This window comes from Candoia aspera, chromosome 16, assembly GCF_035149785.1.
Source record: "Candoia aspera isolate rCanAsp1 chromosome 16, rCanAsp1.hap2, whole genome shotgun sequence".
Lineage (NCBI taxonomy): Eukaryota > Metazoa > Chordata > Lepidosauria > Squamata > Boidae > Candoia > Candoia aspera.
In genome coordinates this window covers 10,817,250-10,844,395 of record NC_086168.1, presented here as the reverse complement: position 1 = coordinate 10,844,395, position 27,146 = coordinate 10,817,250, and the positions used below count along the sequence as shown (strand labels likewise).

The following is a 27,146-nucleotide window of genomic DNA, read 5'->3' as shown; positions in this document are numbered from 1 at the left end:
CCTTTAGCAGGCTTGACTAACTCCCGGCCTGGCCCCGACTCTCCTCTCCTCCCGGACCTGCCGGCCAGGAGCGAAGGTGCCCAGTCTCCCAATTTGCGCAGCAGGACGCAGGGCACCGGCCGGTACAGGATGTGCGTGGGAAAACCATAACGGCCTGGTTTCTCGCAGGAAACACGTGTCTACAAGCCGGGCTGTGTTTTGAGTTACGGCGATCCCTGGGAAGAAGGTGCCTGTTTAAATACGGCGGTTTCAAAGTAAGTAATGAGGCGAACCAATTGTGTGCGCGCGAACACGTGCGGGCGTTTGGGTACAACGAAAGGAACGTCGTGGTGTTTTCCAACCTGGTGGGCCCCTTCGGGAAAGAGAGGGACCGAGAAGAAGAGGCTGGAGAAGTTCAGTCCTCCGCCGGGGAGGGAAAATTAGATGGCGAAGGCAGCTCGGTCGCCGCAGCTTTTTCCCTTCCCGCCGAAAAAGACAGAAGCCTGGGATGAGAAAAAGGCTGTCCTTGGGTGTCTGGATTCATCCCTCTCTGAGACCTCTCAGGGAGCGGAGGTCGCCCACCAGCAGCAGGAAAAATCCCCGGGAAGATACGGAGGCGTCCGCTCGGCCTCACTTTATCCCGTCTGCGAAATGGGCCGAATAACCAGCCGCCACCCGACGGGGCTGCCCAGCGCTTCTCGCGCGCGGGCGCGCGCTGGAGCAGGTGCAGAGGACTCCGCGTCTCCGCTTGGCCGCCTCGTCTCCAAGGGGCAGCGCGGGGCCCTTTGCCCGTCCAGAGCCGGGCGCCGGAGAGGCGAAGGAGGCGGGTCGCGGCCCCTCCCGCTCAGCCCAGAGGCGGGGGCACCGGCCGGGAAGCCCCGCCTTCCCAGCCGGGCAGCCTCCCGCCCCGCGCGCCACCCTCGAGGGCGCCCAGAGCTTAGCAGACAGAGCCCGGCGCGCTCGGTTGGCGGAGGGTGCCCGCCCGGCGCTGCGCACCAATCTGCCGCCCGTGGGCCGCCATGGAGCAGCGCCCGGGCGCCCGGAGAAGTCGCTGGCGCCTGGCCTGGCTCGCCGCTCTGCTGCTCCGGCTGCTCCTCAGTTCCGCCCCGGCGCAGGGGGCTGGGAAGGTAGGCGCCGCCGGTGGGGTGCGGGGACGGACGGGATGGGACGGAAGGGGAGGACCGCCGCCGCCCTCTCCTGGTTCATAGCCGCTCCCCGGTCGATGGCCAGCCCTTACAGTGAGGCTTCGGATGGGATCCCACCCCGAGATCTTGGCTGTCGCCAGCCGAAGCCCCCAGGGACCCCGGAGCCGGAGCGACGCGATGGCGCTTTGCGCGCGCTACTTGGGCACCCGGAGCTGCCTTTAACGGGGCGGGGAGGGGGGAGCCTCTGGGCCCAGGCGCTCAGCGCCCCCCAAGCCCAAAGATTCGCCTCGCTTGGCTTCCCGGGGGGTGCGAACGGGCCGACAGAACGGCGGTGGCTTCTAACAACTCTCTTTTCCAGGGAGATGGGCGGGAGCAAAAAATTGAAAATAAATACATAAATGAAGGGAATCGCGGCTTAGAGAAGGTCCGCAACCCGCGCGCGTCTTGGAGCGGGGCAAACGGACTGGTCCTCCAGTAACAAAACCGGCGCCGATGAATCCGAATCAGGCACCGCCGCCGCCTTTTGGGAGCCTGAGCCTGCGGTCATCGACCTCTCCCCGGGAGGAAGGGCTGGAGAAGCGAGGAGAAAGGCAGTTACAGAGAAGAATCTCTTCTCTATTTAAGGCAGTTTGGGAAAACGAATTCTTGCCGGAAAGGAAAGAGGCTTTTCCTCGTCTTTCTGCTCGGCTCTCTGTGAATCCACCTCTCCGGTGTCCGAAGGAGAGGACCCAGGCACCCTTCACCAGGCAGGCTCCTGGAACTGGGAGGTGATCGGTGGCTGCCTCTGAGCATATGCAGAGGGCCTCTCCTTCACTGGACCTTTCAGATTTGGCCTGGGAGGCCTCTGGAGGCAAATCTATCCACCTGCAGCAGGACGGTGGAGTCTTGGGTTGGTGGTGGGTTTAAAAAAATATGTAGAATAAGTATGTACATAAATGATCAGTTCCTGAGAATTAAGGGAGGCAAAACCTGCAGCTGCTCTAGGATACTAACCCCCCACTCACACACACTTTCTAAAATATAGCCTGAGTAACACCTCCACAGAGGAACATAGATACCTTTATTGATCAGGCAGTCATCGATATCCACTGGGAGTAATCAATATCCACTGGGGAGGGCTTTTTCTCCATGTGCCGGGCCGCTGAATGAGTTTCCTCCCCTGGTCAACCCAGGCTTGCAAGAGAGCAGGGGGAGCCCCCCCCCAGCACCGGAAGGGTCTGGATCATCTGTGGCAGTTTTTATGGCTGGACCCTCCCCCTCCCCCTTCTCAATCCCATAAGGCTGACTCACCCACTGACTTGCTGGGGACCAAGGGATCGGCCAGCTGCCCAAAATGATCAGGAGTGAAATTCCGCCCGGCCTCCCCTTCCAGCAGCCCTTGACTGCAGCCTTTATCCCTGTGCAAAGTGAAACCACCCACCCCCCTGCAGCTGATGCAAGAGATAATGGCTTTCCTCTGCCCCCACCCCCAAATCGGTGCTTTAGGATGTTGCTTAGAAAATGAGGAAGAAGTGGAGGGCTTGGGGGCAGCTAAGAGCATCTTTGTTCTGCTCTCCCCAGCCCCCCCCCACCACAACCCTGCCCTCCCGCTATTGCAGAAATATTCATGCTCTGAGGAGTGATGCAATGTTGCTTCAGTGTGCACAGATGTGAAGGGTGCCCCGGACTCGGGCTGCTAGCATTCCTCACCCCCCTGGCGTATTTCACATCACCGCGGTGCAAAGGCGGCATGGTTTAAGTCAAGAAGGTGCATTTTGCCATTCAAGGCCTGGCTTTTTTGCTCAGAGGGCAGTAATGGGGCAAGCCAGATTGGGGGGTGGGTGGGGAATGACCACTCAGCCTCGTTTCTGATTTGGGTATGAAAGACTCAGGGGTCTCAGTTGCTCTGGCCAGACATGGCAAGATACCAGACAGCAGAGGCAGAGAAGGAGAGGACCCGGGGGTGCAGGTGGGATGTCCAATTGTGCCAAGCCCTATGAAATAGGTAACTTTTTGCTGCCTGGCAGCATCACACCAAACCAGGGGGTCCCAGGGAGGAGAGGACGTGGGCCAGTCCTGGCTCTTCTGCGTGGCTTCTGCCTGGAGCAGCAAGACCCGGATTTGTTCAGGTGGGTCCAATTTTGAGGAGGTGCTGAGCAAGCCGCAATTAATGGCACTTCGCATTTCCCACAATGCCCTTAAGGCAGGGTTACTCCACTGCGTTGTGGGACCTAGGGACCTGGGTGCAACGGCTCTGTTCTGCTGGAATACAGGACAAGAAGGGAGAGGCCAGGCCACAGCAACGGAGCCCTGTTGGATAACTGGCTGCCTTATTAGTAGCCCAAGGAGACCAGATGTTAGCCATGCAGTTGTTGCCTCTGTAATATTATATTGCCCGTATAATCATCAGCCGCATCGGTCTCTTTCTGCCTTGGCTGCACGCCCTTCCTGCATTGTTCCCCGGCTAACAGATCCACTCAGAGTTTCCAGGAGGTCTCAGAAATGGCATTCCTGGGAAAGAAACACAGAATCGTTTCTGAGGGGGCTTCAACCATCCGAGAAGCACAGGAGAGGAACCCACTGTCCGAATGCTGGGCTGCTAGGAATGTTGACCTCCGCTTAGGATTTTTTATGGATTTGCAAAGATTTGCCCCTCCAAGTAGCACGGAAGGACTGAAGTCAAATGAATAAATAATAAAGTTGTATCTCTGTCCGTCCGTTCTGTGGTGCGGTGGCATCACCCGCCTCCAACAGGGAGCTGCTGGAAACCGGAGGTGCCGAGCTTTGTCGAAAAAAAGGAGAGGCCTTAAAACGTGCCGGGGAGAGGAAAGAAACGGACTGAGCCTGCAGAGGATGTGGCTGGGGGCAGAGGCCCTGAGCAGACGACATTTGCTCTCCTGTGAATGCTTACAGCGTGTTTCTTCCTAACGGGAACGCAACACACACCGCTCTCTCTGTCTGCAAGTGGGCTGTGGGGCAGCCGTTAGGCAATCTTGAAAAAGAATCGCAGAGGTCAGCCGCCTCCAGAAATAAATCATTGGTAAAGTCATGTTGCATCTCCCACTCCTGTCTGGTCAGTGGGCAGCTGCCGTGGGGAACGCGCGCCCAACCCAACCTGTGGCTGTGTTCTTCCAAGAGCTGCAAAGGTTGAGACCGCTTGGAGGGGTGTCCATACTTGCAGGGTGGGATGTGGTTACGGGCACCGCTTTGCAGGCAAACGGCTGCCGGGCTCTGCTGCGGCTGGAGCGGCTGAGCGCTTTCAGACAGAGGAACAAAGCTTCCGACCTCACGTTGGCGCCCTTCTCTGGATACCTGCACCTGGTTTCAATCCCCAGAGGATTTTGCTTCCGGGCTGCAGAGTCCGAACCCAGGCGGAGCAGTTTCTGATGAAGGCGCAGCCCCAGCTGTGTGCACGCCCTGGAGGGGGAAGCGCTGAGCTTCCTCAGCCAGGGTTAATCAGCTTCCGCAGAGCGCTGCCGGCAGCTGGGTCCACTCAGACTGTTACGCCAGCAGCCTCCCGCAGGGCCTCAGGTGCCAAAGCTGGCTTTGAAATAAAGCCCCTGCCCTCTGGAGAGTTCCTTGTATCCAGATTCCTGGCAGAGCGCACGTGGTTCCTGTTGAAGGAAGCCATTTACAAAACATTCCAGGGGTTTAGTTTTCCGAATGAACGGCCGTGCCCCGTGGTGCTCAGCTGTCGTCTGCTCTGCACCCATAGGTCTCCGGAGCAAATTAGCTACCTTCATTTTTTCCAGCCCCTTAACAAGGTGCTTTTGGACTTCCCACTGGCTTCCTCGTTATGGTGGGAAAAGGGAAAAGGACGGATTTGTGCCCTTCTCCAAGGCTCACCAAAATAAACGGTTGGAGCAAAAACAGGTCTTCCTCTTTTAAAGCAACCTAGAACATCATGGGCAGGAAGACGAGCAAGGCCTTGCTGTTAACACTGCACCTGAGCTGTGCAGTTTTTCTCATCCCTCCCCTCCCCTTTCCCTTGTGTGACGTTTCCACTCAGGCTGCAAGAAAAGGAAAGGCTCTGAAGCCATCTCCCCTGCAACCGGTTGCAATGGATGGGGCGGGAATTAAGGGGGATGTAATTCAAGATAGCTGGAGGTCAGGGGCTCTGAGTAAAGGACTTTGTGGGAAATAAGGTATCAGGAGGCTGGAAAGATGGGGTGGAATCAGCCAGTGAGATTCTCCAGAAAGAAAGGGAAAAAGGAGGGAGGGAGGGAGGGAGGGAAAAGGCAAGGCTCTTTGGGAGGGGGGGCCTTCCTCCCTGGAAAAGTCTCCCAATTCTCTTGCTGTCCCCCGGCCATCAGTCCCAACCTCCAGCCACTGCTGCAGCAGGCACAGCTGAAGGCATGCCAGAGCCTTCCCCAGCGTGCCATGGAGATTATCTTCATTTCAGGGCGTGCCGGCAAAGACAGCCGAGAAGGGTGGGAAAGCATGGTGAAGAGAGGCCTGAGAGAGGCATCCTCAGGCGGAGAGGGGCTAGCAGTGAGTCCTGCGGGCCAGGCTGGCACCCCATGAGCTGCTTTGCTTGGGGCGGGCAGAGGAAGCTCTGGGCCAAGAGAGTTGTGTGAGCATGGCCAGAGGGCGCGTGAGGGCCGCCTAACTCCCCGCCACCTGACTCTGGAAAAGGAAGCCAGGCTTGCCCAGAGGGGGGAGGGCAGGGGGAGTCCCCCATCCTCCCCTGCTTGCCGTCACTTCCCTTCTCTTGGTCCCAAGATCTGTGAGCCCTTTGATGCGGTGCCCGGACAGCTGCGCGGAGCTCCCAAGCCAGAGGTGCTCTTTTCTGACCTCTGGCTGCGTCAGACTACAACTCCCATCCTCTCAGCAAGGATCTGGGGAGCCGCGGCATCAGGCCGGGGAAAAGCAGAGGGCCAAACCCATGTGCTTGGAAGGAAGCAGAGCACAAGGCGATTTTCTTTCCTTCTTTCTCTGGTTCTGTGCAGGAAGGGAGAGCAGTGTGGGTCTGGCCCCACGGCTGCAGCAGGTATCAACTGTGGGCTCTGTCAAAGAGGGGCAAAGGTCCTAACAATGGTCCAAAGTTGCAGATCCTGGTCTGTTTCCTTCTTCAGCATTTTCCTTTTACCAGGCGGTCCTAAGGGCTGAATTTCCACCAGGTTAAATGGTTGGTTATGGTGCCTCTGTGGGCCCCGTAGAACAGCTGGGGAGACGGCCCAGGAACACGTCTCCATCTTTTGAAGGGTTTAGGGACTCAACTGCCTACGTGGGCCGGCTCTCTGGAACTACCCGCCACTTGGTTCTGGCTGCAGCCTAGTTTTGGCTGGCCCATTCATGGCCAAGGGGCAGCTGGATAGGGGATAGGGGGAGGTTGGCATGAGGCCCCTCCCTCCCATGAGCAACCCGAGGAGTCAGACATGATCCACTTAGCTGTGATCCGCTTAGCTGTGGTTCATTGGACAAACCACAATGGGTGGGTTCAGCCAGGGATTTGTGCCCTCATCCGTCCAAACAATGCTGTGGTTTGGGGCAGGGTTAGTGGGAAGGACAGGAGACACAAGCAGAGGTCCTGGGAGCTCTGGGGCTGGCTGGGGGCGGGGGGGGGGACAGTGCGGATTAAAGCCTCCGCCATCAGCCCTGCCTGCTTTCCACCCCCGCAGGCCTTTGGGGACCCGGAGCAGGTGCGCATGACCTCCGAAGGCTCCGACTGCCGCTGCAAATGCATCTTGAGGCCGCTCAGCAAGGCCGCCTGCCTCCGCCTCCGTGAGGGGACCAGGCGGGCGGAGGACTTCTACACTGTGGAGACGGTCAGCTCGGGGGCCGACTGCCGCTGCTCCTGCGCTGCCCCGCCGGCCTCGCTCAACCCGTGTGTGGACGAGTGGAAGACGGAGACGCTGAAGCAGCAGGCGCCCGAGCTGCACAAGGTGTGGGGCAGGGGCTGTGGCTTCAGCGGGGGTGGGGGGTCAGGGGGTGGTGGCCCTCCAAGGGGGGCCCTGCAGACAGCCTCACAAGGGGCTTCTGGCTTACTGGACTCATTCAGGCTTCAGGCTCTGACCACTTCTGCAAGGATGCAGCTGGGGAGTGGAAGGAAGGAAGGAAGGAAGGAAGGAAGGAAGGAAGGAAGGGAGGGAGGGAGGGAGGGAGGGAGGGAGGGAGGGAGGGAAGGAATGGGAGAAATAGGGAAGGGAGGGAGGAATAGAGAAGGAAGGGGAAGGGATGGCCTGCCCTGAGCAGCCAATGAGGGGTATCATTTCAGGGGGCAGGGTCAGAGGGTCTCCCCCCAGCCCCCCTGAGACCTCTTCTCTAGGCACCCTGGGGCTGCTCTGAGCAGACTTTAGGGGACGCAGGGACTGGAAAACCACAGTTGCCAAGCAGGAAGTGTAAATCTTGGGCTTTCTGTGACCAACTCAGCATCTGGACGTTCTTCGCCCCACCCCTTCCTCCTGCAGCTGCAGTCCGTGATTGACCTGCTCGAGGGGGCCCTTTACAGCGTGGACCTGATGAAAGTCCACTCCTACATCAACAAGGTGGTGGCACAGATGGACTCGCTGGAAGAGGTGACGCAAACTTCTCGGCTCTCCCCCCTTCGAGGCTTCGTTCCACCTCCTGTAGCTGCAGCCGGGTAGAGCAGTGTTTCTCAACCCTGGCGACTTCCAGCTGGGTGGACCAACTCCCAGAATTCCCCAGCTAGCAGGGGAGAAGGTGGGAGGGGCTGGGCCAGTGAGGAGAGGTCTCTTTCAGCCCTGGAGAAGACACCACGCTGGAGGAAGTCAAAACCCGTTTTCCGTCGCCCCGGATTTAAGTGACGCTCAGGGAAGTTCTGATTAAATGATGGGGAAAAAATCAAAGCGGGTCACCAGCGGAACCCCACCCCGGGAAACGCGGCGAGGTCACCTGCGATGGACGCGTTCAGGCAGAAGCCATGCTGGATTGGGGTTCCTGCACCAGGCAGACTAGATGGCCTCTAGGGATCCCTGGGCTTCAGGCCAGAGGTCCGGAAGCTGCTCAGCAAAGGGGAGGGGGACAGGCAGGAAGGCTGGCTAACTGTGCCTTGAAATAAATGAAGGAATGCGTGCCACCACCTGCGTCGATGCTGGTTGTTACCGCTACCATCTCTTCTCCCCCCAGACAGTCAAAACCAACCTCAGCCGGGACGGCAATGTGGTGAAGCAGAGCGTCCTGCGCCTGAGCGACCAGATGAAACGCTACGAGAACTATTCGGACATCATGGTCGGCATCAAGAAAGAGCTCTCCAACCTGGAGCATCAGCTGCTGCAGAAGGACGCTGCTGCAGCCAGTCCGGCAGACAAGGTCCAGGTTGGTCCCCGTCACCCTCACTGGAATCCACCAGCCGCATCTCATTTAACAGCTGGATCCATTCTCCTGTAGCCATCTGTCTTCTCTGCTGCTGCCCTTCCTCTTTCGCCCTTCCTGATCATTCTGAAGTATCTTCCTCCCCCATACCTGCCTTCTGAGTTTGCACTAGAGACTTTTTTCCTCTTCCCTCCCCTTCCTTTATCCTTGTGTGCTGTGTCTTTTAGGCCACCAGCAGGTGCAAATGCTTTAAATAGCCCACTTTGCAGGCACAAATCGTAAGATGAGATGCCAAACTCGGATGTGTGTTACACTTTAATGATGCTCCTCCCCAGTTCTGCCCGCGTTACGGCTGTTGTTCCCCGACTGCTTTTCTCCCCATCTTAGGATACTGCTAGAGTGGGTGACAAGGAGAGCATTCAGAAGTATCCCAGCCCTCAGAAGAGCCTGGGGGACAAAGTTGCCCCAAGCATTTCCAAGGAGAAATCGCTCAAGCCCGAAAAGCTTAGGAAGGAGATTGGCAAGGGGCGGATGGGCCTGGCACAGGCCACTTCCAAGCCCCGTTCCTCCGGGCAGCAAACTGTAATCCGGGGCCTTGTGTACTACAAAGCAGGACACCGAGCGGAAGCAGAGGGGATGCTGAGCAGCCACGGTGAGTATAAGGCAGGGGTCCAGGGAGCTGCCCCCACGTCCCTGGAATTTTGCCCACCCTGATGCAGTTGGTTGCTATGGCACAGCGGGGTCAGGAAGATCGCCCGCTTCAGGCTTACTATGGGTGGTCCTTTCTTGCAGAAAACCCTGCAAAGGGAGCTGGGTTTGTGCAGCCCAAACTGGAGACCCACATAGACCAGGAGACCCTGCCAAGGGCAGGAGAAATGCCTTCCGTGGCACCCTATGCCAACACCACCACCTCCTTGCTCCCCACCACCAGCACCACACTTCAAAGTCTGCCTGGCACTACTCTCCTGCCCAGGAGACACCACATCACCGAGGTCACTGCCCCTGCCAGCCGTGGTACGTACAAATCCTGTCTCAACCAGGGACAGTGGCATCAGGTGCTCCTTCGGGGGAGCCACACCTGTTAAGGGCACTGGGGTGGCACGGAGGGAGACAGAGCTGGCCAACTTGGCCTCGTGTAGTTTTCGTTTGGGCAGACCAGCTCGTCCTGCCCACGGAAGGGCAGCCGCGACGGGGGGCTGGCCCAATCCCCCCAGGCGGCCCCAGCTCTCCCCATCCTGTCCGTTGGACCTGCAGTGCGCGAGGCCGAGTGCGAAGGCACGCTGAAGGCAGTGGACCCCCCGGAGGAGCAGCACAGCTACGGCCGGAACGAGGGGGCGTGGATGAAGGACCCGGCGGCCACGGACGGCCGCATCTACGTCGCCAACTATTATTACGGGAACAGCCTGGTGGAGTTCCGCAGCTTGGAGAACTTCAGGCAAGGTGAGGAGGGGCAGAGCAAGCGGGAGGAGGGGGCTGCTGCACACCTGCCCGTGAAAACAGGTGGGGTGGGCTGTCCGTGGCCCAAGCCGTGATTCGTGAAATTGGATCGATTGTGTCACCCAGGGCAAACATGGATTCCGTGCCCATTTTGGTGCCCCACCAGCGCGGCGCCTGGGGCACATGCCCCGGTTGCCCCCCCCCCCGTTGTGGCCCTGGGAGAAGCCACGGTGCTGTGGTTTGTAACCACAAGGACTAATTTCACAGGACACCCTAAGTGAGCCTCATAACACCTTCGAAACTTGGAATCCGATCCAAAGTTTGCAGAATTCCTGGATTAAAAAAAAGGGGGGGGATTTCCTTCTTTTCCTGTTCATTCCTTGATGGCCGCTTGGCTCCTTCCTGAAGTTTCTTGCTGCCCCCATGCCTGCCTTGAATTTGCACTAGAGACCTTTTTCCTCTTCTCACCTTTATCCTTCTGTGCTGTGTCTTTTAGACTGCAAGCCAGAGTGAACATGTTTTACAATTTGCTTTGCTCCATTGATTCCTTTCCTTCTTGCCTTGTATACTTATACTTTTCCAACACCGAAGCCCTTCTTTTCTTCTTTCTGCTGCTTCTCTTTTAAAGCAAAGCAAATTTCAAAAACCTCAATATCAGAACCCTTTCGTTTTGCTCTCTGCCCTTTAACTGAGCTGGTTCTTTGCCAGCTGACTTGACCAAAAAGTTCTCCATGCATGGTTAAAACAGCCCTGAATCAAACTTATGGAAAAGATTGCTGTTGTAGATGGTGTCGTGTGCAGCTGAAAAAGCTCTTCTCTTCCTCGGCTGAAACCCGAGCATGGCGTGGCCCTACCCTTTAAAATGCCCGTTTCAGTTTTATTTTTTTGTTGTTATTTAAATCCACTTTGTAAATAGTCTGCTCTCGACTCCCACTGGAATTGAAGTCACGCTGATCCCTTGGCTTGCACAAACAATTATTTTGGTTGAGAATCAGATTTTCTCAACAGCCTGTAGCTCAACTGCCTCTGGGAGAAGGTACCCTTTTTAAAACGGCCGAGCAGGCGGGCCAATCTTTGGGTGCAGAGAGTCCCAGCTAAAGCATCACTTGGTGTTTGCAAGCCTATTTCCAACGACTTATCAATCAGCCAACCAACCAGTCAATTATTATGGTCGTACACCAGCATAGATCTAGAAAGGCACTATAATCTCACACTCATTCTCTAGGTCCAACCCCATCTTCAGTGGGGAGAAATATTACAAAATACAGTTGCTCAGCCTTGTTCGCTGGGAGTTGTCCTTGTGGTTATTGACACACCGAGAAGCATGCAAGTCCCAGGAGAGAGTCTTCAAGGCCCTCCTGCCCGCTTGCCAGGTTTGTGGCTGAGGGGTGGGATGTTCCTCAAGAAGCCAAGTCCGGTCGCATTTCTGACCGCAATCTCTTCCGTGTCTCCCAGGGCGCTGGAGCAACTTGTACAAACTTCCCTACAACTGGATCGGGACCGGGCACGTGGTTTTCCAGGGTGCCTTTTATTACAACCGGGCCTTCACCAGGAATATCATCAAATACGACCTGCGCCAGCGCTTCGTGGCCACGTGGTCCTCACTGGACGACGTGGTCTACGAGGACACGACGCCATGGAAGTGGCGGGGCCACTCCGACGTTGACTTTGCCGTGGACGAGAGTGGCCTGTGGGTGATCTACCCGGCTATCGACGACAGCTACGCCCAGCAGGAGACCATCGTGGTGAGCAAGCTGGATCCAGCCGATCTGTCCACGCAGAAGGAGACCACCTGGAGGACCAACCTGAGGCGCAATTCATACGGGAACTGCTTCATTATCTGTGGCATCCTGTATGCTGTGGATGAGTGCAACGCCAAAGAAGGGCAGGTGGCGTACGCCTATGACACCCACACAGCCACCGAAGCCAGCCCTAAGCTGGTCTTCCTCAACAAATTTGCCTTCACGACCCAGATCGACTATAGCCCCAAGGAGAAAACCCTTTACGGCTGGGACAACGGTCACCAGGTCACCTACAAACTGCATTTCGTGGCCTGAGGATCAGGACCCCTGAAAGCCAGGGGCGGGCCCCGGAGGGCTGTCTCCGTGGCTCCAGGAGGGCCCCGGCCCCGGGAGGGACCCAAATTCAGCGCATTCAATGGAACGGATCGATTGAAGTGCCAACGTCTTGCGGATGGGCGAGCTCTTGCTTAGTGAAACAGCTTCCCTTGGGGGAACTTGGGGGTACCCAACGCCACAGGTCTGCAGGATTTGGGGGAGACGGGCAATCAGAAAGCTGTCCATTGCAAGCTTCCTTGTTAGGCTTCTTGCATATAGAACGTCCTGTTCAAATATGCGTTTTCTGCATTTTCTGCAGCCTAAGAAACAGCAGTGTTTATACATTGCATTAGTCTCCCGGACTTTTAACTGCTGTTTGCTGAACACGCCCCAACGGGGAGGCTCAGGCGCTGAGCTAAGCTAGCATACAGTTTATTTCCTTTTGGCTTACTGCGTTGTATGGAGCCGGAGAATATCCACGTTATTTGCAAATGCATAAAGTGTCCGTGAGGAGGGGATGATGGAAAGAGTGGCCAGTATTAAACAGGAGTGATCTGACTGGTGATACGATGGAGGATTGATTCAGGGATCAACTTGAAGCTCTGGGGTTGAAAGAACCGCTTGCCTCAACCTGCAGGGTCAACACTTTTCCCCCGGGAAAATACGCCCTTCGCATTCCCATCTTTGGAAGCAAACGTCCCAGACGTTTTCTCCCTCTTGCCATTTGCCCAGGCTCTGAGCTCATCCTTCACGCTGCTTCTTCGGACTGTTCTGTGAAAATCCTCACTTTAGAATATGGTTTTTCCCTCCAAACTGATCAGAAACCCAGGGGTCCCTCTTCCCGCCCTTGCGTGCACATCGCCAGTTCTCACTTTTTCTGCTCTCCTCGCAAAGTTTTCACCATCTTTCTGGGCAGTTCCTGGGCAAGGATGTTGCCTCCTGCGTACGTTTCACAGAAAGGCGGGCATTCGATTGCCAGAAAACACGCAGAATTTTTCTCCCCCTGCAGTGGACAGCGGCCGTCTCAGCGGGAAGGCCACCGTAGCATTTCCTGTCCCCTTGGGAGATCGGCGGTGGTGGACAGCTTGGAAAGGCTGGGGGCTTTGGGGGGCTTCTGTTTGCCTCCCCCCCCAACACACATGATTTTTCTGTCGCTTTCCATGGAAGAAGGGTGCCCCCCTCAACTTTCTCCCCCAGGAAACAGAAAATGCTGCGTGCTGGCTCAGAGACAGCATTTGGCTGTCAAGCATATGGTAATCTGGCACATCTTGGGTTTCTGCAGAAAGATCTCTTCCAGAGCGGAAAGGAGGACAGAGAAAGCCACTGACTTGGCGTTAGCCAGCTAGAAAGATTCAGGCAGGTCCCTGTTAGAAGTTTGGCTGCGTACAACTGGCCTTCTCTTGCGCAAAGTGAGCATTTTCCTCCTTAATGCTTTTGCATGCCAAATGCCTGGCCCTGGGGCCCCTGTCCAGATGCTGCAGGGGCCACCCTAAGCACCAAATGGCAGCTTGTGGGGGGGTGGATTGCTGTGTTTCCATTTTCGGCTCCTCTTTGCTACCTTTGTCTTTCCAGTCTTGCACCTCCGTCCACGAGGACTAGAAACTTGGAAACATCCGTGGCAGAGGGTCTTCTGGATTTTTTTTGCAAGCCAAGCTTAAGTGGGACCCATATAGTCCAGTCCTGGGGTCCCCAAAGGTCCTCCTCTCACTGGCCCTTACTAATGCCAGAGGAATTGGGGTGGGAGCGATCAGCTTTGGCATGGCAGTACTAATCTGTGGGTTTCCATGTGTTGGAGAACAAATTTCATTAAATAAAAAAAAAAACCCCCCACCAAACCTTGGTATCTCCTTTAAGTTTCATGATGAACTGCTGAGAACTATCCTTTTCTCAAAAAAAAAAAAAAAAATCAGGAAGCGACATTTTAGCTTTGAAAACATGGGTCAAGAAGGATTCTGATAGTGGGGGCGAGGGACCACTAGCTCCAGGATGCTGGAAAAAAGATCGGCGTGACCATTTTGTTAGGAATTGCAGGGAATGGCATGGTTTGCTTTCACTGGAGCTGGGGGGCACTGCAAGTCCCATGCGGCCCAGCGAGCTCCCTATGAGGATGATGGGACTTGGACCAAGAGGGTGGCCATGCCTCACCCCACGGTCACACGAGGCCAGCTTTCCCACGGAGGGTTCTGCCTGGGCATCACCCGCCGAGCCCACACCACTGACCAGCCACCTCCACGCGCACGTTGCTCCTTTTCTTCCCACGGGGTCTGGCCCCCAAACTCCACTGCCTGTTTCCAAACTCAGTTTCCTGTCGGGGTGCAGCTTCTCCCCCCCCCCCGAGTCTGGCGAGGGTGGCCCCCCCGCTGCGAGGGACCTCGGAAGAAAGAGCCGGAGTGTCTGGCTCCGGATGAGCTCATTCCTTCTGAGGAAGGGAAACACGCTTTCGACCTCTGCTGTCACCCGCGACGGAGGGGGCGCCAAGAGGCAGGCAACCTCTGGCTCAGCGGCACCATGTCCCACAGGGGCCCTTTGTTGCCTCCGGCACAGATGGTGCCAGTGGGTGTGAGAGAGACCTTGGGAAGCATGCTCCAGGAAGGCACAATCGGCCCTTCTCATGGCACCCGTCACCCCAGCAGTGTGTGTCTGCTGCTCTCTGAAGAATGCTCTCACGGGGGCACCTCCTCCGTGCCAGCCGTGCCCAGCGGCAGCAGAAAGGAATGGGGATGGGCAAAGGGGGTCTCCAAAAGGCACGTGGGATCACTGCCCCCTTTACCTGGCCAAATCAGGCAAGCAAAGCCCAGTGCAACTGCTGGATGCTCCTGGCTTTGAACGCCTTCTGGTGTGGTTCACTTGGGCCGGGAAGTGGCAACTCGCCAACGCCCGGGGGGAGGGGGTTGAGAAGACAAAAGAGCCCCAAGGCCAGCTCGGAGGGCTGGTGGCAGCTTGACTTGCCCGCCCAGCCAAGATGTGGGATGACCCTTCCTGGGGCGGCGGGCCCTTAAATCGACATCTTTGTTTCCCTGGCCAATCGGCGCCCTGACCAACTTGCTCAGCAGATCTGGCAGATGGCATAGCTCAGATTTTCCTTCTCTGGCTCCAGCGCCGTGCCAGGCTCCCCCTCTCTTTGTTGACGGGTCACCAAAAGTTAGGCTCAGCTTTCTGTCCCTGCCATTGATGCCTGCCTGCTATCAAAGCACATCTGGGAAAGGGCAGGAATCCCCTTTGGGAAATGCAAACATTTCTAACAAACGCAAACCGCATGCTTTTCCATTCCCATTCGCCCCACCTGCCTCTACTGACAGAGCAGAGACTAGAACAGGGTTTCTCAACCGTGGCAACTTGAAGATGGGTGGACTTCAACTCCCAGAATTCCCCAGCCAGCTCTGGAGTTGAAGTCCACCCATCTTCAAGTTGCCACAGTTGAGAAACACTGGACTGGAAGCTAAGAGGAACACAAGGCAGGTGGGATGTCATGACCTCGTTGCAAGGCACAAAGAGCCTCACAACGTGGATCATGATCATTAAGGAAAAGGGGAAGAAGATAATCAAACCAGGGATTAACACAAGCACCCAAAGGCACCCACACCCATGGACCCATAAACAACTGAAAGGAGAGACGTCAGAGGAGTGAAGATAAGAAGCACATGGTGCCCCGGAGGAGGACACAACCGTCGCAGGGAGACAAAGAGGACACAGGGGGGGGGAAAACGCCCAAGCAGCCATCAAGGGTCCCATCAAGAGGGATCGGGGCATTGAGGGGTGGGGAAGCCCGGGGCAATACAGGAGGGTATAAAAGGGGCACCCCCACACTACCTACCCCGTTCCCGTTTTTCGTTCTGTCAGCTATCATTCCAATAAACCAGAAATCCTTAATACCCATTAAGTGAGTCTGTGTCTTATTGCGAAGCGAGGCTGGCCCTGACATGGGAACCTCAACCCGTCACTGCAGAGTAATTCTCAGCCCTGCTGCGCAGCCCCTGCATTTTACAACCATTTTTTGCAGCGGTTGTTAAGCAAATCACATGGTTAAGCAACCTACATGGTCATTAAGTGAATCAAGCAGTTCCCCATTGATTTTGCTTGCCGGAAGCTGGCTGGGAAGGCAGAAAATGGCGATCACGTGACCGCAGGATGCTGCGATGGTTGTAAATGCGAATATCAGTTGTAAGTCAGGGTTTTTAGTGCAATTGTAAGTCTGAACCGTCGCTAAACAAATTGCCACTAAGCGAGGACTACCTGTAGCCACAACGAGCGAAGAACTAGCCTTTGGTCCAAAAACGGGTTGGCACCAGTGGCCCATGAACGGCGCAGCAACCCTTTCAGATCCGAGCCCCCTTCAAATCATGGATTTTAGCACAATCGCCCAGGATTGGATTCTTTGTGGGCATCACGCCTGCCCAAAGCAAGCCAAGGGCACCCTCCCTTGGGCTCAGATGACAGGCCGGTTTACTCTGCGGATGGGAGACAGCAGCAATTCAGAGCATGAGTGCGCACGTGCGTGTCCGAACACCTGGACGCCCTCGGTGAGGCCAGTGAGGCCTCGCTCCAGCTTTTAGGACAGCATCGGGTCAGCTGGACGCGACAGATGTTTGCAAAGGCTAGACCAGGGCAGAGCAGAAGACAAACCAAGGCTTATAATGCTACCATCATTATGGGATTTGCCCAAGATAACAAAAGTTGCAGGCGTTTATTTGCAAGGATGGTGCTGCAGCCTCAGCAGGAGCAAAACTTTTAAAGATGTTTTTCCAGTTTCTCTCAAACCGCACGCTCTTAAAGGTCCACCCCATTATCTAATTTTATTCCATTGTCTATTGTAGCTCTGGCCTGTATAAACTGGATGCACCCTCCTCCCTGCATCTTCGGGGTTAATGTTGGCACAGAATAGCCTTCTTTTTTTTCCTCCTCCAACCGCAGGTCAACCATCTGCAATTTCCAACTCTTTGGCCACAAAAGCCCAGTAGGGACAAGAAGTTGGTTTTCCGGGAGGGGGGAAGAAGTCAAAAGCCACCCTCTTCCGGAGCTTTTCAACCCAGTTTTAGGAGCTCGTCGGCAGCGGAAAAGCACCCGAGCACCAAGGTCGACCTGGCCTGCAAGCTGGGGGTGGGCTTCCATCCTTGGCCTCTCGCACAGCCTCCCGACACTTACGCTAGAAAAGGGGCAGCCCACAAGACCGGCTGAGCCCGTCTCAGAGGCAAGCGTTGCAGGAGGCCAAGGGGCCGCCAGCAGCAGGGAGGTGGTCCTCCTCCTCAAGGCAGACCTTGACCCCCCGCCCTCTCCTGAGCCCTCCTCCTTGGCAGGAGCACTTTGGACATACAAGGAGGATCTGGGACCCACCCAAGCCTCCTTCCTTTGGCGTGCACCATCAATCATCTAAGAGACCTTCTCAGACAGGGCGAGCACCTGTCCACAGGATCCCACTGCCAATGTTTTCCGCTTATTTTCTCACTGGGGTTGCTGCACAGTGGGGCTTCCATAAAGGGAGCCATGGCAAAGCCCCCCTACGCTTTGCTTTGTTGGGTTAGCAACCTCCCTGGATGCTTCAACCTCAACCTGGGCCATTTTCCCTCTGCAGTTTTCCTCTTCCCTCCCCACCGCCACTTCCTCTTGTGTCATGCCAGGTTTTTTTGGTCGTAACCCAGAGGGCAGGAACTCCAGATCTCAGACCAAGACGCGGACCAAAGGGAGAAATGCTTGAAAGGCCGTTACCCCTTGCTCTTCCTCGAAGGGAGGAAATAATTGAAGGTTACAGAAAGAGGGTAGCCTGGCTCGAATGACCTGGAGGCTTGGCTCCATTGCGGGGGGGGGGGGGGGACACAATGTAACCCTGGGAAGCTGGTTGATGACTCAAGTCTTTGAGACCAGCAGTGGCTCCAGATAAATACAGCATGGTGTTCGCGGTGACAGAGCAGACAGATGCTTTCTCTAGGGAAAGGAGGGCTGGGGGTCCATAGCACAATGTTGCAATGGGCCCACCATATCTTACTGGATTTGTGTCTCCCACCCCCCCCAGCTCGCTCCCTCGCCATGCAAATCTCCATACCAGGCTTCACAGGAAGTGACCCTCAACTTTTCCAACAACGCCCTGGATTTATTGCTCATGAGATGGGAGAGGACGCCAAAGTGTGGGCACCAGCACACTGTGCGGGGAAGATGTGAGAAATGGGCACAGATCACAGACCCATTCACACGCCAGGCATCGCTTCCCTTTAAGCAGGCCTTTCTGAGCAACAGGGCTGGACCAGAACTGCCACGGGGATCCCCAGGAGCACGGGGAGGGTGAAGTTGCGAATAATGGATGGGCAAGAAGGGAGCCCATGGAGGCAGAGGTGGGTGTGGGGGTGTGGGGGTGTGGGGGTGTGTGGTGCAAAAGATCAAGATTCCCTCCTGGAGACGCCCAGCTACAGGAAAACGTGGGAGAAATCTCTGCCTTGGGATTTCTTTTAGCTGAGTGATGTTGGTGAGTAAATAAATAAAGGGGAAGATTGTCCAACCCCCCATGCACCAAATCAACTTTGCCACCCCGAAATTAATGCAACCTCCAGATTAACTTTCCAAGCACAAGTCCTGGGCAGCTGCCCCCATTCCTGCTCCTGAAACGTTGGGGACTACCCTCTTGTAGGAGAAGCATCTCCTAGTGGGAAGCATTCCTTTCTCTGTGGCAACCTGGCATTGCCCGCTTTGGCCACCCAGCCTAGGACAAGGTCTGTTCCAGGGGTTTTCTTCCTGGGGTGACAGTGTGCCCCCTTCAGCCTCGTGTCTGATCCTCCCAGAGAGGGAGATGGGGGACCCTGCAGCTCAAGAAGCTGGCCAGCTCTTCCGGTCATCCTGCCAGGCTTCTGGACGGACTCTCGGGACAGGAGGAGACTTTGAGGCCCGGCCAACGTGGGAAGGACAAGGGTGGCCTTTCAGTTCTGGAGGAACCACAAGGTTTTCCCAGGAAAAGAGCTGGTTGTGGGCTTCCTCAGTCTGCAGTGTTCTAGCCTCTGCCGAGTCCCAAAGGACGCTTTTCCCATGATCCGAAAGTCAAACCTTTCCCCCCTCCAGAGCCCAGTTGAGAAATGAAAGTTGAGCTGCAACCCCCAGCGCATCAGCTGTTGCACTTCATTTCGGGGGATAAAACCAGCCAACACTAAATTTCCCTTTGGGAATTGACCTTCAGTGCCACAAAACAGCTTCAGTTAGGGAGGGGGAAACAAACAGGAGTTTATTCCTGCCAAGCCTCATTCGGGGTGGAGTGTCCCTTCACTGCTGCTGCAACATCCGGTCCATGCTGCAATTCAGGCCAACCTCTCCGTATCTTGGGGATTCTGAACCGCAGAAATGCTGGTGCCAGAGAAAAAGCAACAAAGAGGGGGCGGGGATTTAAAGCCAGGGCTTTAAAGCCAAAACACACCTTTTGCAACCCAATCCCACCGGCGCTTTGGGAGGTTCAAAGTAATTCTCCTGGGAAAGACTTAGAAAAGAGCTTTCTCACCATTTGGCAGAGCAAAAAGGCGATTTGTTTTGTTCCCATTCTAAGGCCTGATGCTTTGTCCCCTGGGGCCAAGCGCCAAATGTTGATGCTCCCCCACCCCTCCAGTCCGGCCAGGTCAGGATACATCACCGGAGGCCAAGCTGCTAACTGCCAGCCAGGCAAAGGCCATCACCCCCCCCCGCCCCCCAGCCCTTTTCTTCCAAATTAAGGGGGCAAAGATTAAGGGACAGAATCAAGGCGGACCAGCGGAAAACTTCCAAAGTGCTGGCGATAGAGGAACAGGGTGACCAAATGGGTCAACTGCTCCGTTGCTGGAGCTAAAGGCTGAGGACAATTTTCTGGCCAACCCTCCCTTGGCCTACCCTTGCAAACTGGTCTGCGTATTTCTCCAGGCATCGCCACATTCGATCGCCCCAATGTTATCAAGGAAACAAAGTCTCTTGGTTTAAGGTCATGAGCATTCCAAGCTGGGTTGAGGCATAAGGAAAGATATTTCTCAAAAAATAAAATTCTCCATGGCCGCAATGTGTTACCCAGTACCAAAATGTGTCCCACGATGGGACACTTTGCCCGTTAATTGTCAACAGCCGTTTATCATCAGAAAGAATATTTCCCTGAACTCATTTACTAACAAACACAGAGTACTTGATAAACGTAGTAGATAACGGGAAACAATAAAACTTGCTGGATAATGAGCACATTCCCTTATTTTTCGGAATTTGCACCGTTAACTAACCAAATCTTGGTTGGTGGGTTTGCACAACCGGTTGCATCTCCAAGCCAAGGAAGTCAAGGTCAACATTAGCCAAGCTCTGCAGGCTGCACGAACGCAGCTGCTAAATTTGGGAACTGGCCTGGATAAGGGCGTCGTGTGAACAATACCAAGCCAGGCGTGTAAACCTGGAAGGGGATCCGCGTGCAAGCGCTAAAAGGCAAAAGGCGCCGGAAAGGCGTGGCTTTACTGCCACCTAGTGGTGGCCGGGAGCTTCGCAGCCCCGATGTAGAACGCAGCTCCCCACGGCTGCTAACCAGCATGGAACCATGGTTACATTAGATATAACGAAGGGGACAGAAGCCAGCACTGGAAAAGAGGGCGGGGACCAAAAAAAGGGGCCTAAGAAAGAGAAACTCAAAACTGCGCAGGGAAGAAAGAGCCGGAGGGACGGAGGCAGCGTTTGGAACACGATTTTGCAGCTGGCCGTCCGGCAAACCGGACTTTGCCACGTGCGGGGCAGCACAAAAGGAGAGCGAGTTTAGCGGGCATGGCCCTCGGGGCGGAGAGCTGCCCCGGCTGCGGAAAGAGCAATGCTGCGCCGGAGGAAGCGGCTCGCTGTCTGCAGAAGCTCTCGTCGTCCCTGCAGGACGCTGCACCGGGTAGACTGGCTTCAAGCCAGACCAGCTTCCGACCAGGCTCTGCAGTGTCGGCCCCGGCTTTCAAGCCGCCCCGGCTGTCCTCCGCGGCTTGCGACGGCCGGGCTTCGGGGCTGCCCGCCGGACCCCGAGAGCGGCGCTGCCGCAGCGGCACCGACCCGCCACGCTGCAACGCTGCAAGGGGGCGCCGGGGTCGTGCAAAGGAAGCCCTGCGCGGGCAGGGGCGGCAGGGGACCAGCCGAGCTCGGCCCAAAGCCCCGCCGGGCAGTCGCGGGGCCCTCCGGCGCCGGCAGGCGGGGCAGCGACGTCGCCCTCCTCGGCAGCGGGCCTCCGCGTCGCCAGAGGGCGCTCGCCGGTGGGTTCGCCCGCGGCGCGCGGCGATGACGACCCAGGCGGCGCCTCAGTGCGGGCTGGCCCGTTCCCACGGCAACCGCCGCAGGCAGGCCCGCCGATCTGGGGAGAGCCGCGCTCGGCCGCGCGGCACCGTTTCCTCCGAGATGTTCGGGGACGCGGCGGCCGGCGCACTGGATGTGCAGTCGGTGTGGAGGAGGGACCAGGGGGCCCGCTGCGAGGAGGTGGGGGCCGCGTTGCCCTCCGGGGCGCGGGACTACAGCTTCCATCCTCCCCAGCCGCAGCCCCGGCGGCCTCCCCGCCTCCGTTCGCGTGGGGGGCGCCTCCCCCGCCCTCCCCGGCTGGGGCCCGTGCAGGAGGGCGACCGCCACCCCTCCGTTCCCTCCCTGTTTTGGGGGGGGACTACAAATCTCATCGTGCACGGAGGGAGGCGGGGCGGGAGGGCGGCCGGGTGACCTCCCTGTGGCATCGCGGCCTCTCGCCCCGCAGACGCCGGAGACGACCCTTCCCGTCGCCCTCCGCTCGCCTTGGCTGTGGATGATGGGCCACGCTGCCGTGCCGGCGCAAAGAGCCTCCGGGGAAGTGGTGGGAGCCCCCTCGCGCCCCAAAGGCGATGGGTCCTGCGTCCTTGCTCCCCAGCCGGAATGGCCATCCGCAGTAGGGGCTGTGGATGATGGGGTTTGTATTCGGCCGGTGGCTGAGCACCCCCGACTTCTGACCGCCCGTCGTCTTCCTTCCCGCAGAAGAGCACCCAGACCGGCCCCGTCCCCACGGCCGAAGGGGCGGCCCAGACCCGCCGCAGCCGGGAGGTCGGCGTCCAGGCGGACCCCGAGGCCGGCCCCGCCCGGTCCCTGGCCTTCCTGCCGCCGGCCCTGGTGGATTACGCCGGGCTGCGTGCCTTCCTGCAGCGGGTGGAGGAGCCGGTCGTCCGGGAGCTGGACAAGAACTGGAAGAGCCACGCTTTCGACGGCTTCGAGGTGAACTGGGCGGATCCGAATGAAACGGTAAAGGCGGCTTCCTTCCGTCCTCCCTGGCCGCTTTGCCCGGGCTGAGATCGCCACCCTCCTGCTGCTGCGGGGGGCCAACCTCCCACCACCCAGCCTGGCAAAGGAGAATGGTCTTGGGGGCTCCCCCATCCCAGGCACGTCCACGCCTTCCGCAGAGAGTCAGAAAGGAGGCCCTGACAGAGGCAGGCGGGATCCGTTCCCCGGGCCAAGGGGGCCGAAACGAGATAACGCCCGGAAGCGGCTCAGGCCGGCGCCTGCCCGATTCGCATGAGCATAGTCCAGCAGGACCAGCCTTGCAAGATGCTGTGATCCTCCCTCAAGCTGGAGGGGTTTCTCTCTGCCAGGCTCCCTCATCAGCATCCTGCTTCCTTGCAGGTCTCTTGCGCGCACAGCTTGTCATACCCGGAAGCTCAGGAGCTCAGCCTGCAGGTCACCAGCGTCTCCTGGAACGCCACGGGGGCCGTCCTCGCTTGTTCCTACGGCAGGTGAGCAGAAAGGCCGGGACGCCAGACGGGCGGCGGTCCCACAATTTCTGGGAGCTTTGTTCTGGCATGGTGGGCCCCCCTCTTACCTTCCAGCTGCCGCTGCCCTTGTGATTCCTCTGCGCTCTCCTCCCTCCCTTCCAGACTGGATGATGGAGACTGGAGCTCCGAAAAATCCTTCCTCTGCACTTGGAATCTCGACCGCCGAGCACTGAATCCCCATCGCCCAGACCTCGTGGTGGAGATCCCCAGCGCGCTCATGTGCATCGCTTTCCACCCCCAGCAGCCTTCGCTCATCGCTGGCAAGTGCCCCTCTCCTGTACTTTCGGCCTCCTGTTTCCAGCCCTGCCTTTCTTTGGTGCAGCCATGGTGATTTAGGTGCGCGGGAGGCACACCGCAGCAACGAAACACTTCCTGGATTGAACTCTGCAGCCTGTGCTGCTGTGCAGGGGCTTAAACCCCGGCTCTGCATAATCCAGGTTCCATGTGTGGTTTGGAAAGCACCTCCCTGTGTAATTATCCTGCCTAACCAGGAAATTAAGTGCTGATTTCTGCAAGCCAATCTAAGTGCGATATGGAAAATATGATGATCTTTGACATCTTGTTTCATACTTGCATTTTCTCTCCTGCACCTGAGAGAGGGTGACTTTGGTTAGGCAAATGATGAATAATTAATTCTCACAACTCTATCCCCATGCGCTGCTTCTGCGCAACAAGCTGACAGCTTTATCCCAGAGCCTTGTGGCTTTTTTGAAATAAAAACTGTCCTGGAGAACCTTCTCTATATCTTCATCATAGTGTGTAGCTTGGCCCATCTAGGATTTTCTGCTGAAAAACGGCCAACTGCTTCTTCAAAATAAATGTTTTGACCTATTCCAGAATACCTAATATTCTTACTAATATTGGGGATTGCGGCATTCCCTTTCCTGCTCTTGGCGAGGCCAGCAGTGTTTTTTATTTCTGCTTCTGAGTCTTTAGCAGACAATTGTTCATGTATTTTCAGCTTTTACCTCCTAACCATGAGAGCTAGCAATTTAATTCGTTTTTTTAAAAAAGAAAAAACAGTAATTCTGTGGCAAAACTTAGAGGAGGCATGCCTGACAGCGTTAATTGAAAATTCATCTCTCATTCTGTGTCTAGAAATGACTCTCCTGCCTTTATGGGCTGCTGGATAAAGAAAGCGTTGGAGATCTTGCTTGCCTTGGGCCAGGACACGCTGAGCATCATACCTGATCCGTAGAACTTCCTGCCAGCTTATAAATTGTGTCTTGGGTCTCCTCAGGTGGCCTGTTCAACGGAGAGGTCTTGATATGGGACACCAGCAGGGAGGAAGACCCTTTGATCTGGAGGACCGGAATGACTGACGACACTCACACTGATCCTGTTTACGAGGTGTGAAGGGACGGGGAAGGAAGGACCGCAGTCCGGGACCGGTGCGCACTGATTGCTCCTTTGGGCCTCAGGTCAGCTGGCTCCGAGACTCCCGGCAGGCCCGCTCCTTCCGTGTCTTGAGCATCTCCACGGATGGGAAGATCCTGGTCTGGCAGGAAGAGAGAGACGGCCTTCTCCACCCTGCTGGCGGTTTTGCCTTGGTCCAGCAGCAGATTCCCAGGAGCACAAAGCTTAAGAAGGTGGGTTGGCAGCATCCTGGTTGAAAGACCTTTCACAGCCCTGCGCAGTATGAACAGCGCTGGGCGAATAGGGCAAAGGGCAAGGGAACCAGCGTAGCAGAGCTGGCAAGCCCTGCTGGTCACTTGGATTTTGGGGGTACGCATCTGAGGTTGCTTCCTGTGCAGAATGGTTCCACTGAGTACCCCCCCTGCCCCCCCCAAAACCAGGAGCACTATCAAACAAGGATTTCTGCCTTGTGGGATTGTTGCAGTTCTTCCCCCAGGTCCAGTAGGACGTCTGTGGGAGGCTCTGGAATGGTGCTGCGGGTGCACTGTGGGACGGGTGTACGAATTTCCAGTTGGTAAAGCGGAGAAGGAAACACGAGGGTCCAGCAGACGGCTTAGGGCAGCCTCCGTTGCAGAGGCTTCTTATCTTTAAAGGGCCTTTGTTCATCTCTGCAGCGTTTCACACTGTTGACCTCATCAGCGCATTGCAAGAACGGCCAACTTTGTCGTGGCAGGGTGCGCGCGGGAGGATCGGGCGGGGCCCCAAATCCCACTTGGCTTTCTTTGTGCCTTTTCCAGCGTCATGTCTTCGCTGCAGTGACGCATGGCGCTCTCCCCCCTCTCACCCCCCCCAGCATTCTCAAGGAGACATGGTGGTGGGCGTGACGTCCATCTCCTTCTCCCACTTCGAGCCCAGCGTCTTCGTGATCGGCACGGAGGGCGGCTACTTGATGAAGTGCTCGACCGCGGTGGAAACGGCCGCTGTCTTTCAGAAGGCCAGCTCCGTCCCCCTGAAGGCCCCCGCCCAGTTCGTCTTCGCCCCTCAGGGAGGCCCCGTCTACAGCGTCAGCTGTTCACCTTTCCACAGGTAAGCCCTGACTGCTGCTGGCTCTCCCGGCAGCTGAAGACTTTGGAGGAAACCACGCATGGGTGTTGGTGTCGGGCTCCCCGATCAAACGTTCCCAGAATATCTTAGCCAACTCGCATCCATCTTCGAGCAACCCGCGAGTCGCCAGTCGGGAGGGGGAGCTGGACTGGAGCGTGAATCGTTGTTTGGGCTGGATGCTCTTTGCCCCAAGGCCACCGAGGAAGAAACCATTCCGGCCATCTGCTGGCATGGGGAAGGAGGGGCTCATTCCTAAGGGGGTTAGAAGTTTGCTCATTTTAAACTGCAGGATGCACGGGAAATGCCATTCACAACTTTGCCCATGTGCTAAACGCTACGCTTCAGTAAACAGATTTGTAAGGCGCAGCTTATGAGTTGTAACTGAACGAAAGCTCGAGTGTGCCAGTCCTGAGAGTTGGTCGCATTTCTGTGCCTGACCAAGTGTGCACGCTCCACGTAACCGTTGTGCAATCCTGCGTTCAGCTAATGTGTGGCCCCGACCGTAGTGATTTGTAAACTGAGGATTGTAGTTTACTGTGTCGTAGCAATCCAGCCAGATGTGGCATCTTAAAGCAGCAGCGAGCCCTGGCTTGGGCTTTCCGTCCTGCCTTCCCAGCAGAAGGGACAGAACGAAACCTGCTTGTGCAGGTGTGTTTGAGGGAGGGGGAAGAAAGCATCTGTTTGAGAGACAGCAAACAGCGGACTTGAACTTCTGGCTCAAACAGGCCGTTAGGCCTCTGATTCTGGGCAACGAGAACAATTGGCTTCCCTTCAGTTCTTTTCACGCGTTTACGTTGCAACGGCACCTGAGCAGACTAGGAGCTGCCCGATGAATTACGGGGGCCTGCAGAATACTTGGAATTCCAGCCGAGCGCAAGCAATGACCAGCAGCCGGCCAAAAAGGCTGCTCGCTCGGGATTTTGGATTTCCTTACTCACACACAGCTTTCCCCCCCCCCTCCCCAAGGAACCTGTTTTTGAGCGGAGGGACTGACGGGCACGTTCATTTACACTCCATGCTGCAAGCTCGCCCCCTTCTCTCCCTTCAACTGTCGAAGAAATACATTTTCAGCGCGAGGTGGTCGCTGGTACGGCCCTTGGTTTTCGGAGCTGCTTCAGGGGAAGGTATGCTTGCTTGGGCGGGCGGGCGGGCGGGCGGGACTTGCCCAAGCAAGGAAGCCAGATGTGGGTCTGACCACAGTTCTGCTTGCAGCCTGGCAGCTGGCTCACCTCACCCAAGCAGAGCTCCAGCCTGGTGGGCTAGGGAGTTTGGTACTTGGCCCACAATTTTTCTTACCAGCAGAGAAAGCTTACGAGCTGGGACTGTTCCCACTTTTTGGTGACTCTATTTCCCTGATTTCATTCTTTTGCAAAGCCGCAACTAATTTTAAAACTTGGTGCCAGCACCGAGTAACGGGAGGAGGAGAAAGGAGGATTGGGTTCCTGGCAGCGCTGGTCCGCTTTCTCCAGTCCCAAGCTGAGGCGGCTGAAATTCACACGTCGGGGAGGCCCGGCTTGGGGGTCCCACACTGGCCTGTGCGGGGCCGTGCCATAAAGCACGTCATCGGGAAGGCGTCACGTTTCGTGGCCATCTGTTTTCCAGGGGAGGTGCAGCTGTTCGATTTTGCAAAGAGCTCCCAGAAGCCCTTGGTTTCGATCAGGCAGACGCCCAACCAGTGCCCTGTCTACTGCCTGGAGTTCAACCCCCAGCAGCCCCAGCTTCTTGCCGCCGGAGACGGCAGCGGAACGGTGAAGGTCTGGCAGCTGAGTTCGGATTTCACCGAAGCGGGCCCGCGAGAGATGAGCCACCTCGACCAGTTGGCCAACGAGGTTACCGATTAAAGTCCAGGGAGTTGGTGTTTCTTAATGGACAGATGTGCAAGGCTGGGTGAGAAAGTCCCTTTGCTGGGTGCCAGCTATTCCCTCCCCCCCACAGCAGCGTGTAACGGTGCGACAGAGATTATTGTAAATAAGTAGTAAATAAAAGTGCTACTGCGTCTAATGTTCTGTGAGACTGCGGGATGGCTTGGGCAAGGGAGCCGCGTTTTCCTGCCAGGGGGGTTCCCAACTATCCGCTGCAGAGCCACGAAG

At 56.7% G+C, this 27,146-nt stretch overlaps 2 protein-coding genes across 2 annotated transcripts; both read left to right on the top strand.

Annotated features, from left to right (window-relative positions):
- The first annotated feature begins 937 nt into the window (after positions 1–937).
- On the top strand, positions 938–12,430 carry OLFML2A (olfactomedin like 2A). The gene is made up of 8 exons (XM_063316154.1): positions 938–1,106; positions 6,725–6,988; positions 7,514–7,621; positions 8,193–8,381; positions 8,766–9,030; positions 9,171–9,392; positions 9,633–9,818; positions 11,271–12,430. The coding sequence occupies exons 1-8, from the start codon at positions 999–1,001 to the stop codon at positions 11,870–11,872; spliced, it is 1,944 nt and encodes a 647-aa protein (XP_063172224.1). The 5' UTR covers positions 938–998; the 3' UTR covers positions 11,873–12,430.
- An 8,728-nt stretch (positions 12,431–21,158) lies between these two features.
- Positions 21,159–26,969, top strand: DYNC2I2 (dynein 2 intermediate chain 2). Its single transcript, XM_063316167.1, has 9 exons — positions 21,159–21,289; positions 21,809–22,069; positions 22,448–22,557; positions 22,699–22,856; positions 23,837–23,946; positions 24,018–24,185; positions 24,806–25,038; positions 26,023–26,180; positions 26,659–26,969. Exons 1-9 carry the CDS (start codon positions 21,212–21,214, stop codon positions 26,895–26,897), a joined length of 1,515 nt encoding a protein of 504 aa, XP_063172237.1. The 5' UTR covers positions 21,159–21,211; the 3' UTR covers positions 26,898–26,969.
- Positions 26,970–27,146: the final 177 nt, after the last annotated feature.

Coding starts and splice junctions, on each gene's coding strand:
- OLFML2A (XM_063316154.1), top strand. CDS start 999: ATGGAGCAGCGCCCGGGCGCCCGGAGAAGTCGCTGGCGCCTGGCCTGG. Junction 1,107..6,724: donor CGGCGCAGGGGGCTGGGAAG/GTAGGCGCCGCC, acceptor CCACCCCCGCAG/GCCTTTGGGGACCCGGAGCA. Junction 9,393..9,632: donor CACTGCCCCTGCCAGCCGTG/GTACGTACAAAT, acceptor TTGGACCTGCAG/TGCGCGAGGCCGAGTGCGAA.
- DYNC2I2 (XM_063316167.1), top strand. CDS start 21,212: ATGTTCGGGGACGCGGCGGCCGGCGCACTGGATGTGCAGTCGGTGTGG. Junction 23,947..24,017: donor ACACTGATCCTGTTTACGAG/GTGTGAAGGGAC, acceptor TTTGGGCCTCAG/GTCAGCTGGCTCCGAGACTC. Junction 26,181..26,658: donor CGGAGCTGCTTCAGGGGAAG/GTATGCTTGCTT, acceptor TCTGTTTTCCAG/GGGAGGTGCAGCTGTTCGAT.